At 48.9% G+C, this 13,386-nt stretch overlaps 1 protein-coding gene across 1 annotated transcript in view; it reads left to right on the top strand.

Annotated features, from left to right (window-relative positions):
* Nucleotides 1–13,386, top strand: part of IGDCC4 (immunoglobulin superfamily DCC subclass member 4) — a 95,631-nt gene that overhangs the window by 76,092 nt on the left and 6,153 nt on the right. The window contains exons 13-19 of the mRNA XM_054077966.1: nucleotides 435–618; nucleotides 1,290–1,417; nucleotides 2,260–2,430; nucleotides 2,961–3,098; nucleotides 3,597–3,702; nucleotides 4,725–4,959; nucleotides 12,670–12,834. Of these exons, the coding sequence (XP_053933941.1) occupies nucleotides 435–618; nucleotides 1,290–1,417; nucleotides 2,260–2,430; nucleotides 2,961–3,098; nucleotides 3,597–3,702; nucleotides 4,725–4,959; nucleotides 12,670–12,834 (1,127 nt within the window). The remainder of the gene's footprint in view (nucleotides 1–434; nucleotides 619–1,289; nucleotides 1,418–2,259; nucleotides 2,431–2,960; nucleotides 3,099–3,596; nucleotides 3,703–4,724; nucleotides 4,960–12,669; nucleotides 12,835–13,386) is intronic.

The raw sequence follows: 13,386 nt of genomic DNA, 5'->3' as shown, positions 1-13,386 counted from the left end.
TTCAGGCTCAGCTCGACAGGGTTCTGGGCCATCTCATTTGAATTATATATCACCTAAAAAGGTTGGACCAGGTGATCCCTGAGGTCCCTTCCAAGCTGACATTCTATAATTCTGTGAAAGCCTGGGCTGCTCCTTACCCCAGCATAGGCCTGTCGGGTGGAAACCTTTGAAGCTGACCTCCTGGGTTCCACAGCAATGCACCATCACCTTGGTGTGGGGATCCTTATTGTGATCTTTCTCACACATGAGGAAAAGTGTAGACCTCTAAGGGCTAAGCTGAGTCTGTAGACTTATGCTGGAGGCCAGCACATCAGTGCAGGCTTCACAACCTATGCCTATTTGATTCCATGTTTTCTGTGTCCATGATGGCTGTCGCTTGCCTTACAGTCATGTACATCTCCACATCTCTCTTCTCTCTTTGTCTTGCACTGCAGATCTCCCTGTACAAAAGGGTCCTCCACTGCCTCCAGTCCAAGTCTATGCAGAGTCCAACAGCTCAACTTCTATATGGCTCAGGTGGAAGAAACCTGACTTCACCACAGTCAAGATTGTCAACTACACCGTGCGCTTCAGCCCCTGGGGCCTGAAAAACGCCTCTCTTGTTACATACTACACAAGGTAAGGAGGGATGCTCTGAGTTCATCTGCCTTGTGTTGCTCGTGTCAGGAATAAACACATGGCAGGAGGAACCTGTACGGAAGTTGCAGTATTGTGCAAATTTCTGGGTGTTTCACACGCTGGAAGTGTCTGTCTTGGTCACAGATACATTCAGAACTGCTGAAATGTGACACTGGGATTTGTCTTGGACTTGAATACCAAGGGATCATTTATTAGCTGATCTCTGCATCTCTTCTGCTGGTTGAACCTTACATGCCTGTTTCTGTGTTAATAACACAGACAGGTGTAATTATGGCAGTCTCAAAGTGTTTGTGATTTGTGAGATTGTCCTCACGAATTTGATTTAGAAATTGCTAGACTTCAAGCAATTATAATAATTTGGGGTTATATTTTAAATCTGGATTCGCAGGCAGGTTTTCAGCCTAGAAGCAGGCTGTGTTTTCAAGCTTTTCTCTGCAAGTACATAAAAAATAGTCCTGGAGGCTGGGAACCTACTTTGCTCTGTAACTGGGAGCTGAGTGCTCTTGCATTCACATGACTTTAGAGGAAAAATCTAAAGCTTTAGGAGTTAGGATGATCTCTTACAGTGTTCCTGGTAAGCTAACAAGGTGGCATTGGGTGGGAGAACCATCTAGTGTTCATGGCTTTGTGAATGTGTCCTCTTTTGGCAGCTCGGATGAAGACATTCTCATTAGTGGGTTGAAGCCCTACACCAGGTATGAGTTTGCTGTGCAGTCCAATGGTGTTGGCATTGACGGGCCCTTTGGCAGCGTGGTGGAGCGGTTCACCCTTCCCGACCGTGAGTATTTATGGGAATCAAATCCTGATTTCTCCTGGCTTTCCCCAAATCTCTATCAAATCCCTCCTAATGTACCTCTGAGAGATGTGATCTCAGATCACCTCTGAGCTCTGGTGTCCCTGAGTAGTTAAAAGGCTCAGAGCTGCTAAGCATCCTGGTGGCTTTCCCATACCTGCTGAAGAGGTTCTGCTTTGTAAACAGAGACCAGGATGTACAGAGAATTAGGATAGCATTGTTATGGGATTACCTGTGGGTTCACAGAAATCCTTCTTGTCAGGGGGAGCTCCAATTCAGCTTCACAGTGCAGCAGTGATGTGCTTTGGAGGTGTTGTGTGTCCTGTCTCAAGCTGGAACTAGTTGTGGTTCAAGCAGAGCTTTGGGGAGGATGGAGAAGAAAGCAACAGGAACAGGAGCATGCTAGGAATATTTTTTGAGGCACGACCAATGTTGCACAGTCTCACTGAGCTGCATGGCTTTACCAGCACTGTCACGTTCCACTTGGCTGGCTGGTTACAATGCACAAGTGCTGACTGGGTTCAGCAGCTTTCACCCTGCACTCCCCACAGCTTGTTTGGATGAGATGCCTGGCCACTGAGGTCACTCAGCATTTTATAGAATCATAGAATCTTTTGGTTGGAAAAGACCTTTGAGATCATTGAGTCCAACCGTACCTGTGCGCTATTAAACCGTATCCCTGAGCACCTCATCTACCCATCTTTTAAACACCTCCAGGGATAGGGACTCAGCCCCCTCCGTATGTTAGCAGACAGGCTGCCCTTCAGGCTGAATGTTGCTCTTCCCATTTCTGCTGTTCATGCTGGGTGTCTCCTTGTCTCTTTCAGGTCCTTCGACTCCTCCATCTGACCTGCGGCTGCACCCACTCAACCCCTACGCTGTCCAGGTGCACTGGTGCCCCCCTGCCGAGCCCAATGGCATCATTGTGGAGTACCTCATCTTGTACAACGCCAACAACACGCAGCCTGATGACATGTGGACCTTGCTGACTCGGGAAGGTGAGTCTCCTCAAGGTCTTGTCATACCCCACCAGGTCCTCCTCTTGCCTTCTTCCCTGCTCATGGAGCCCTGGTGGGTCAGTCTTGCCGCTCTGGTTTTTGTCCTGCTTTGAGCACACACAAATAAACATTCTAGAGCTCACGCTGCCAGTTTTCTTGGGGCGTATGCTGGGCCTTGCTTCTGGTCATGTAGGAGAGTCCAGGGACATGACTGTTGAGATACATGAAATAATACATGTCAAAGGCTGAAACAGCCTTTTTCATCCAGCAAGCGTCCCGCAGACAGAGGCTGGCAGCCAGTAGTATCTAGGAGAGAGTATGCCAGCAGCACCACATGCACTCTGCATCATCAGCTCTGTAAGCTGCACTTTCATTAATACTGAAGAGTGGTAGCAATTACCTCTTGGAGTTCATGACACAAAATCCCTCACTTCTGAGGGTCCAACAGAATTCCACTGCTGCTTTGCTGCAGCCTCTGAGTACTCTTGGAACTGCACATCTTCAACCTTTTTTGACTTGCTTTTGATCAGGAAATATCTTCAGCACTGAAGTGCATGGCCTGGAAAGCGACACCAGATACTTCTTCAAGATGGGAGCAAAGACAGTCGTGGGATCTGGTCCTTATTCAAATGTTAAGGATGTGCACACCCTCCGGGAGAAGCTGTCGGGTAGGAATTTCCTTTGTCCTGGTGCAGGAATGAGTTGTGTTGCTGAAGACCATGATTTGTCAGCAGCAGCGTTTCAGTTTGCAAAGCAATTACTTGATGTCACCACGCAGGATGAGAGATAGGACTGCGCGTAGGCCTTGCAGAGGATCACAGCAGAGTCTGCAGACATCCAGCTCCACAGGCCTCGGGCTGCTCAAGAACCCATCCCACAGCCAAACTTCATCTCTCTTTCCCATCCCAGCTCCTGTGGAAGGGCACATGCAACCTGCATTTTGCTGCCTTTCTGTTAGGCCTGTGTAGCATGAGATCAATGAATTTGCATAGGTGCTTGTTTGCTTTAAGCTGCTCTAAATTGTCCCTGACAAGTAATCTTCTGCTGTTATGAGTATAGGGCCATCACCTCTTGGTTTTAGTGAAGCTGGTGCTTCTCTGTACAGAAGACTCTTTGTACCTTCTTCCTGCTAGCAGCTGAAATTATGTCTGTCCTTCCCCTACCAGATGTTCTGGATATCCACTCTGTCACGGGAATCATTGTGGGAGTGTGCCTGGGGCTGCTCTGCATACTCTTCTGCATGTGTGCCAGCTTCCGCAACAGCAAGCAGAGGTAGGTGCTGCCTCGCCTTTGCAGGAGGCAGAGGAGATGTGGAAGGAAACAAAATACAATGAGCTGCTTCCCTGTGTTCCTGTCTCGGGTGTGATGTATGGCATTATTTAATACAAAGATCGAGACCTGCAGTGCTAGCTGGCTAAGAGCTTATCTAGTATAATCCTTTCAATGGTTTATTTTCTCTTTAGTTTCTCTTTAATTTGAATTTTTAGACTAATAGGGCTTTTTCTGAGGAAAAAAATAAAGAAAAGGGAAGAAAAATCACTATTTGCCAATTATTACCTGTGTGTGTTAGTGTGGGCAGTGTTCTTCTGAGGTTGGACAACGCTGAGGATGTTGGGAAAGGGTTTGTTAACCTTCATTTGGGAAATGATGAAAGGATTCCCAGTAATGGACAGACTGATTTGAGGAGGCTTGGACTCAGCCCAAAGTCCTCTGCTATCCCAGGGGTCTGAATCCAGCCACAAGCATTTGGAAAGACCATGATTGGAAGGCAGCTTATTAGTTGTTGAGAAGAGCTTTGAGCTGGCAGCAGATCTTGAGGATAGGAATAAGAAACTCCTGAAGTGTCATCCTGATGTGGCCACCACACGTTTCTGTCCTGTTGTATCTCTTGCCTGTAAAGCAGTGGCGGCAGGACTGACTCAGCTCCGCATGGCCAGGGGTTAGAGAGCACTTGCTCTGGTGTTGGGACTCGTGTTGTCTGCCGCCCTTAGGATCCACTGGTGAGGGGAGGGCTTGGCCTCCAGCTCCAGGCTTTGTATGAGCTTTAGCATTAGTGAAAGTGGTGAAGAGATGCATCTGGTGAGAGCTTACTGCAGGGAAAGGTGTTGCAGGAGGATTTGGGTAGAGGATCCTCTTCCTCGGGAGTGGCAGAGCAGGGGCTTGGGCCTGGTCGCTTCCACAAGGACAGGCTGAGTGGCTCAGAGGGGAGCACTTTCTCTGGCAGTCCGTGGCTGTTTGGGGTGGAGCAGAGTGAGGCTTATGGGAGATGTCAACTCTTGCTTGTCTTCCCTCAGGGAAGCCCTGCCAGGCCTGGATTCCCAGGCAGCTGGCAACCACACTTACTACCACCGGAGCAGACAAGGGGTGACAGCTCCCAGTGCCACCTCGGATTCACATGAGCTGGAGTCCCTCATGTCCCCACTCCCGGAGGATGCACCCATGCCTCTGGGGGACATCACAGAACTGACAGAAGTGCACAGCCTCATCCACACGAGCCTCCCTGAGGACATCGTCCGTGGGAAGAGGAAGGTAAGGACCCAAGTGTGTGGTGGCTGGGCTCCCACCCCGAACGAGAGCCTTTGCTTGGTCTGTCACTGCTGGAAAGTCAGGGACTGATCTTGTCCTGGTTCTGCAAGGTGCTGGTAGTCTTGGCGGTCAGATCCAAGCTGGGGGTCCCCACACCATCTACTACGTCTTTTTGTCTCCTGAGACAGTGACCCTTCATCCCCAGAGAAGCAGTTACCAAACTGTCCGCTGCAGAAAGCTGTGCTGTTCCTGTTGCTGTGGCTTACTGGTGGTGTGAGAAAGTGTGATGTCCAGGGTAGATGCTCTGCCTTCAAGGATACTCTTGCTTTGTACATAAACAGTATGTTCACTGGAATGCCCTTGGAGATGCGCAAGAGGTGAAATTGCAGTAGCCTTGTTTTTTGAAGCAGTCTCTTCCTGCCCTGCTTGGTTTGCCTGCCATTGTCTTTCACTCCTCCCTGCCCATTTCCTCTCTCAAGCTTGCCTGAAACGTTTCATTCCATTAGGGAACCTCTAATTGGCCTAATTTAGTTAATCTGTTTATGTCTCTCTTTGTAGCCCAGGGAGAGCATGTAAAGTAATTAGGAGGTTCAGTAAAACAAATGTATTGTGAGCACATGGGATTTCACGTTTGCATCGACGATGCACTTGTGTGCCACGGGAAGAAAGGTGAGTTCGGGATACCTGGCTAACTGGGAGACCTGTCCTTGCGAGTATGGTCTTTTGGAAACACCACGTCTTCTGCAGGCACTACTGCTCCTGTGAGCTGAAGCCGTGCTCTTGGCCATCCCCAAGTGCCGTGGCCAATCAGTGCTCAGCTGAAGGAGAGGCAGTTTGCAGCCACGCCGCATCTATGGATTTGGGTGGAATGTAGCTGCCTGTCTGGACCCAAGCCGAAGAGTACGAGGCATTTCCTACAGCTCTTTGTTAAATAAGGAACAAGTGTTTTCAATGATGATGACTTACCCTGATGACAGGTCAGGGTGAGGGGAAGTTCCCTTTCTTGCGAGGCCGTTCTGGGGGCAGCACAGCCACATCTCTCTTCTAAAGCAGCAGTCCTGTCCGCAAAGGTTTACACAAAGATTTGTGCAGAGCAGAGACTGGAGAGGGCAGTGCCAGGCTGAGCTCGGGGACCCCAGCGTCTGTGGCAGAGGCTGGTTGTGCCCAGTTGTGTTCAGAGATCAGTGGTTCAGGGGTGATTCCGGCTGTGTCTCTGCCTCCATAATTAGAAAGGCCACGGAGAGTTAAATTCACTGGGGCTGTTTGCCAGCAGGATAAAGAGGTTCGGTTTTTTTGATGGATGTGAGTAGGGAAGCAAAGATCACGTAGGAGCAGCTGCACGCAGCCACCCGGAGAGCAGTGTTGTCACCCGTGCCGACTGGTGAGGATGACCTGGAGGTGAGGGAGAGCTCCAGCAGTGGTTGGGAGCAACAGGCTGTTGTTGCTGGGAGTGGGCACTGGAGGGAGATGTGCTCCCACGCAGGTGGCCCTGCTCCCTCCACTGCCCAGTTCCTGCTGGAAGTGCCACCTGAGCACCGCTGCGTCCTCTCTGTACTCTGAAATCTATAATCAAGGATGAAAAGACTCAGACTAAACCCATCTTTATGTTGCCGTTTCCAAGAGGCCCCATATCTGGATTTTACATGGCTGGGCGGTCAAGGCGCTGGGCAGATCTCATGAGCACGGCCAGACTGGTGCCCGCATGCCTCATCCCTGCAGCAGATGTAAATCAGAGTCAGGTGCAGCTGTGAGGGTGTGCATTTCCCTGCTCCTAGACAAAATGCTGCCAGCCCAGGCCCAGGCGTGGGCTGTGGGTTCCTTGGGTTGTCGTGTGCTGCAAGTGGCTTCTTCCAGCAGCCGCTTGAGCGAGGCTGCCAGAAACCCCAGGGACCCTGCCTGGAGCTGAGTGTTGCCGGGAGCTTCGTACCCTGCAGCGGCCAGCTGCCTTTGTTGCCTTCTCTTTTCTTCTCTGATGCCATGTGTATCTGGGGCTGTGAAAACCCATGGCAAGGACTGTGGTAGAGACACAGGAGAGGAAAAATCCATGTGGAAGGAAATCTGGTCTAGCCTGGCAAGGGGAAGCTCCCCAGGGTGCTCTGGGTTGGGTACTATTACTTGCAGCCTTAGTCAATAAAGAAAGGGAGTGAGAAGTGTTTCAAGGATCGCTTTTATTTAACAGCATATCATTTCACCACAAGGCTCAGGATGCTGGCTGGGACAGACTCTTAGTCCAGTGCTGCTGCCAGTGCTGGGCGGGTTTGTGTAGCTGTGATGCCAGGGAACTGGCAGCTCCAGGCCTGCGTGACCTCCTGTTGCCCGTTTGCCTCTCCATCCTCAAGTTACACTCCTGAAACCTGTTTTCTGTTGGCTGAGTAGCCCTGTGGCTGTGAGAGCTGCTCCCATGCTTGCAGGTTTAACACGCATTGGCTCATTACTTAGTGTTCCATGGATTATTCTTTGCTATTTTCATTCTTGTGGCAGCCCCAGGTTCCAGTGGAGTTGTACTAACACAAAGAAGGGGCTGTCCCCGTGCTGTAAGCAGTCAGCAGTGAGTGAATGTCATTTTGCAGCTATAGGGACTGGAGAACAGCGAGGCTGAGGGCAGGAAGTCTTTTAACAGGGGCTGAGGGCAGGAAGTCTTTTAACAGCACTGAGACTTGAACTGGCTCCTGCAAAGAGTTGTAGGCAAGGGTTTTGTGAAGTCCCCTTGTGTGTTTTCAAGTCAAGATTGGCAGTTTCTTCAAATGTAGGGCTGTGATTCCCCTTGAGCCACTGGAAGTAATGCTGAGGTGGGTGCAGGTTGGTGCAAGCAGAAGGTGGGACAGTCTTGGTGCTGCTGGACAACCCACAGAGTCCTTTGACCGCCCTGTCCCTGCGTGCAGAACAGGGAGATGCTGCTGCAGCTGAGCTGTCGGCATGGGGCCCCTTGGGATGGCTGACAGCTCCATTAGCCAGGAGCGTGCTCGGCCGTTTAGCAGGCCTTTTTGCTTCCTTTCTGCACATTTCCCGGTGGTCACACACAAGGATTTGTAAATACATCGATAAGTGATTTTCCTCTCTTACTCTTCCCCTTTCAAGTGACTCCAGGACTGACACCCTCGGTAGCCCGCATTATAAATGACACTGTAATGCACAGACTGTGGTGATGCAGCTCTGTTTCCCCTGACAGATGGACTGAGGATGCTGTAATGGCTCTACTCCAGTCAGCTCTGTCGCTGCTGCTTTTGGGCCAAGCAGTTTAAGGGTTGGGGAAGAATGTTAAAAAGCATCTGCTTTCCATGGACTACTTCAGCTTTTCATTGAACGAAGCCAAATGCAAGCTTTTTGGCTTGGAAATGTTTACCATTGTGTTTCTTGTGAGCTTGAACCTTCCTTCCTTGCTGTCCCCCTCCTTCCCTGCGGGCCTCTTCCCCACAGGGACTGCGTTTCTTATGAAGATTCCCCGTGACTTGGAGAGCAAAGGCTGCAATGCATCAGGGAACTTGGATCGACTCAAGTGGTTTGTCATTTTGTGTTGAAATTTTTCAGTGTGGAAAAAAGTCCCAATGTTTTCTGAGAAGCCTTAGATGAGAGCTGTGCTCCTGTTGGCAGCCAACAGAGATTCTCCTTTATCAGGTTGAGGACAGATTTGTGTTGTGTTGCATCTTGTTTAGGGGCACAGCTGCAGGCAGGGATGCCTGTGTGTTTGCATGACGTGAAGCTTTTGCATTGCTGGTCAGCCATGAATCTTTTTTCTCCGTTGTGACACCCTTAAAAGCTGGATACATCTGAACTGTCCCCAGCCTTGTTTTGCACAGGATTTCAAGCTAGTTTAAATAACCATCCTCATAAAACAAGGGGGGTTTCAAGATCAACATTTCCTACATGTTCATTCTCAGCTCATCTGTTTGCATGAAATCATTACTTGTCATTGTAGGTAACATGATTGAGGCACATTTTTACCAGTAAAAAGGCTAAAATGAAAGCACTTGTTTGCTTTGATAAGGATTCATCTGTAATGGAAACACCCTTTATTGGGAGATGTTTTATTAGTTTTCATTCTTGCGTATGCAGTGAACTGACAAAGGGATTTTCCCTCTTTAAATTAGTGCTAGACTCGCACTCCTTGCCTTTCTTACTGTGTTGTGAAAACCAAGAGAACATTTCCTCGTCTTCTTTGAGTCGTTCACTAGTGTAGAAATAAATAATATGGTTTATTGCACTAAAAGATACTGCTTGAAAAACAGAGAAGCTCTCAGGCACACAAGACCTTCAAGCCTGTGATGAAAACAGACCTGCAGTTAATTGCTGCTGCCCAACCTTAGAGACTAAGCCCCAAGAGGGTTTTTTTTTCCCCTCTCTCAAACATAATGTACTTGAACAACATGTGGGATATAGGCCATGTTGTGTGGCTGATGGGTTTTTCTGTTTGTTGAAAGTTGCAAACTGGTACAAAACAAGTTTGTTCTTCATTGCAGCCAATTTCAGCCAGAGCTGAACAGGCTGTTCCCAGAGTCATCAAAACCTATGTAAACATGACAGATTGACATTTCCGCTAACAGATGGTCCACAGGGGATTGCAGTAGAGCTGCCTGGTTCTTTCCACATTTTGTGGTATTCACAAGATGCCTGCAAGAAGGTTTTCAAGTTTGGTCTGTGTGTGTGTATGCGTACGATGCTCAGATCTTTCTGATGGCAAATATACATGTAAGCATCTATAATAGGACACACATTTGTGTGCATGTTTGTGTAGGTTGAACACTGAGATTTCCAGGCAGTATTTGCTCAGGAACGTATGTTCCTTGGAAAAGGCGCACAGAAGCCATCAGTCAGTGCTGTAGCTGCAGAAAGCCTTTCAGATGGCAGCAGAAGCAAATTGAACACGTTCCTTGAGTGCTCGCGGTTAGCAATATTCCTTATTGTGAGCTGTGTGTGATCGCTTGGTTGATTTCTTGCTATTAAAGCATAGCTTAATGATTGTCCACTTAGAAAGGGAGCAATTAGGAAAAGCTCTTGACTCAGAATATATTGTTGAGGATTGCAGAGAGAGGAGCGGCAAAGACACTGCCTCCAGCATCTACTTCTAAATTAGCGCATGCTTGGTAGCCCCAGCCCTGTGTTTGGACACCACTGCTCAGCAGTTGCTGTCGTATAAACATATAGAATCATAGAATTTTTGGGTTGGAAGGGATCTTAAAGATCCTCCAGTTCCAGCCCCTGCCATAGGCAGGCACATCTCCCACGGGATCAGGCTGCTCAAAGCCCGATACAACCTGGGCTTGAACACCTCCAGGGGTGGAGCAGCCACCACTTCCCTGGGCAACCTGGACCAGGGCCTCACCACCTTCAGCATGAAGAATTTCTTCCTAATGTCTAATCTAAATCTTCCCCGTTTCAATTTAAAGCCATTCCCTCTCATCCTATCACTCCATGCCCTTGTAAAGAGTGTCTCCCCAGCTTAAGCTCCTGGAGCCTTCTCTTCTCCAGGGTGAACAACCCTAACTCTTTCAACTTGTCCTCAAAGCCCTTGGACCATGTTTGTAGCCTCCTCTGGACCCGTTCCTAAAGTTCCATATCCTTCTTATGTTGGGGATTACAGGGCTTGACAGAGGACTCCAGGCGGAGTTTCATGAGAGAGGAATAGAGAGGGAGAATCCTCTCCCTCACCCTGCTGTCTGTGTTTCTTTTGATGCAGCCCAGGATACAGTTGGCTGCCTGGGCTGCGAGCACACGTTGCCGGCTCAGTTGAGCCCCTTTTATTTTTTATTTATTAGGCCCTTTATTACTTGTTTCCTTAAGATTAGATCCTGAAGCAATGTCCGAGCTCCTATCACCTGGGGTTGGTGCTGGGATGTAACGCTCCTCTGCCTCCTGCAAGGTGTGAGCCCCTGTGGCGCTTGAGTTGAGGTAGACAGGAAGCGCTCATGAGAGGCTCAGGCAGCTCTTCAGCACATACACAAGCTCTTTAATGTGCCTTCTGCCAGCACGGACAGCACGAGGTAGCGTTTGCTTCTTGCTGAATAGCTGACTTAGGAATGCCTGGCTCACATACAACATCTGGTCATGTGTTTCTACCTAATTTCCAGCCAGATGGTCTGAGGCACAAGGAGGTCAAATGACTCACACAGGGTCAGGCTGATGTCAGAAATCTCCTAGCCATCCTGGCTGGACTCGTGCCACGTTGCCTGTTGTTGGAATAGGTCTGGCCGGTGTAAGTAGTGGCCACATATGCACAGCAGAAACCTCAGTCTCTCCTGCCTGACAGTGAACAATGGGCTCTTGGTGGATTTGAATAGATAGTGCCTTGTGTCTTCATCCTACACATCCATTGTGCTCGCACCACCGGTATTCTGTATGCACACGCACACAGGCACACTTGTTCTGTCAGGTCAGGATTTTCTCTTATCTTCAGCCTTGCCTTGGCCTCTTGCTTCTATCCAGGCAACATGTAACAGAAGGCCAACCTGCATCAAAAGAAGTGTGGCCAGCAGAGTGAGGGAGGGGATTCTCCCCCTCTACTTCTCTCTCATGAGACCCCACTTGGAGTCCTGTGTCCAGTTCTGGATGTTCCCCATCTCTGGAGGTGTTCAAGGCCAGTTTGGATGAGCCTTGAGCAGCCTGATCCAGTGGGAGGTGCCCCTGCCCATGGCAGGGGAGTTGGAACTGGATGGGCTTTGAGGTTCCTTTCAACTGAAACCATTCTATGATTCTATGATTCTATGATATGTGGAATGAGCGCAGAGAACACTGGCTCTCGTGGTCCTTAAATCTGAATGTGTTCATATGTATGTGTGTATGTGTGTGAGTCAGGAGCAAGGCTGAGCTCAGGTATAAGCAGGACAGGCCAATAAAATCAAAACCTGGAAAGAAAATACTTTTCTGCTTGTGAACTAATAGTCTGAGCTGTTAAATAACTCCAGCTCTTAAAGGCACACATTTCCCGTACACAGAGGTGTGCATTCAACAGTTTATTGCAAGGGGAAGCTGAGACAACCCAGAACAAATTGCGTTCAGCCCATATAATTTAATTAGATCTACAAACAAGGTAACACTGGTTGCCCAGGGGATTTAAAGCTGAGCTAAGAATTGCTTGGTGGTCTGTTGCAAAAAAAAAAATAAGGCCCCCAGTTTTGTGCCTCTGTGTTGTTGGGGAATGGCAGAGTGTTTACCCAAACCCAGCTCGGAGCAGGAAATGTGTCTGCATCGCAGAGCAAGCAGTTCAGCGTTGTGAGGCGTGAGGTGAGGGTCCTGCTCCATGCTGCAGAGCATCACTTGTGCCGAGGCCAATGCTGTGATCATTCAGCCCAGGTTCCACTGTCTCTGTTCCCTTACAGCTTTGCAGTATTTGTCATTAGGCTCCTACTGCTCTGGGTTGTTTGCAGCTTTGCAGGGTGCTGACCTTTTACTGATGTCTTGTGCCATGATGTACCTGTTGGCATCACAAGTTGAGAATCCATGGAAAGCCCCTTACGTGACCAGTTGTGAACCATCTGACAACTTCTATCCCTTGCTATGCATCAGAACATGTAGTAGATCAATAAAGCCTGTTCTGTGGCATGAGTCCATCGCAGCGAGCATTTTTATTTTGATGCCATCAGAAGTGTTCTCTGCATATAACACCGTAGTATTTTCCCAACGTGCACTTCCCTCTTTCAAGCTCCGTCTTATTTCAGATTTACAAGCATAAGAGTCTGCGATAATTGAATCTTTTCTCCTTCCACTTATCTTCTGCAGTCTTCATGGAATAAATCAGCCAACCAGCCCTGGACAAACAGCATCACCAGATATGGGGACACCATCACAAAAGAGCCTCTCTCTGCTGTGAACGGATCGCTGAAGCTCCCTCCCAGCGCGGGACAGAACCTTTTGTTACAAGCGCTGGTTTATGATGCTGTGATGGTGGGTGTCTTCAGTGGTTTATGGTCTTGGGTATTCTGGTGCGTTTTTTCTATTTATGTTCCACGTCTCCCTTTCTCCTTTTTGCAGCACAGGAGAAGATGTTTTCTCCTCTGAGCTGCCTTTAGCTGACTGATCATGGGCCTTATGTTTTTGCCAGGTATAGGAGTGTGTGCAGCGAGGCTGATGGGATTTGAGTAAAAGCTGTTTGTTTTTTCTGAGATTCATTCATAGCCTCAGTTGTCCCCTCATCTTCTGTCTTGACTCCAGCCAGCCCTGGAGGGTCTGTGCTGCGGGCTTGTTCTTTTGGTGACAGTCAAGTGGGGCCACACAGCTTGGTTGTTGCAGTCTCAGACTCGGAACCAGGAAACAGCAGTCTGCTTTGAGCCTTTGCTGCAGCCATGCAGCAGACAGCCTGTGAACGAGTTAGGAGCTGCAGTGCCAAACAGGTTAGGAGCTGCAGTGCCAAACAGGTTAGGAGCTGCAGTGCTCAGCACAGTCTGCTCAGCACAGTCCTTGAGATTTACACTGTGCTCACCTGAATGAGGAATTGCA

Source organism: Cuculus canorus, chromosome 12 (assembly GCF_017976375.1).
Source record: "Cuculus canorus isolate bCucCan1 chromosome 12, bCucCan1.pri, whole genome shotgun sequence".
In the NCBI taxonomy this organism is placed as follows: domain Eukaryota; kingdom Metazoa; phylum Chordata; class Aves; order Cuculiformes; family Cuculidae; genus Cuculus; species Cuculus canorus.
This window is presented reverse-complemented; position numbering and strand designations above follow the sequence as displayed.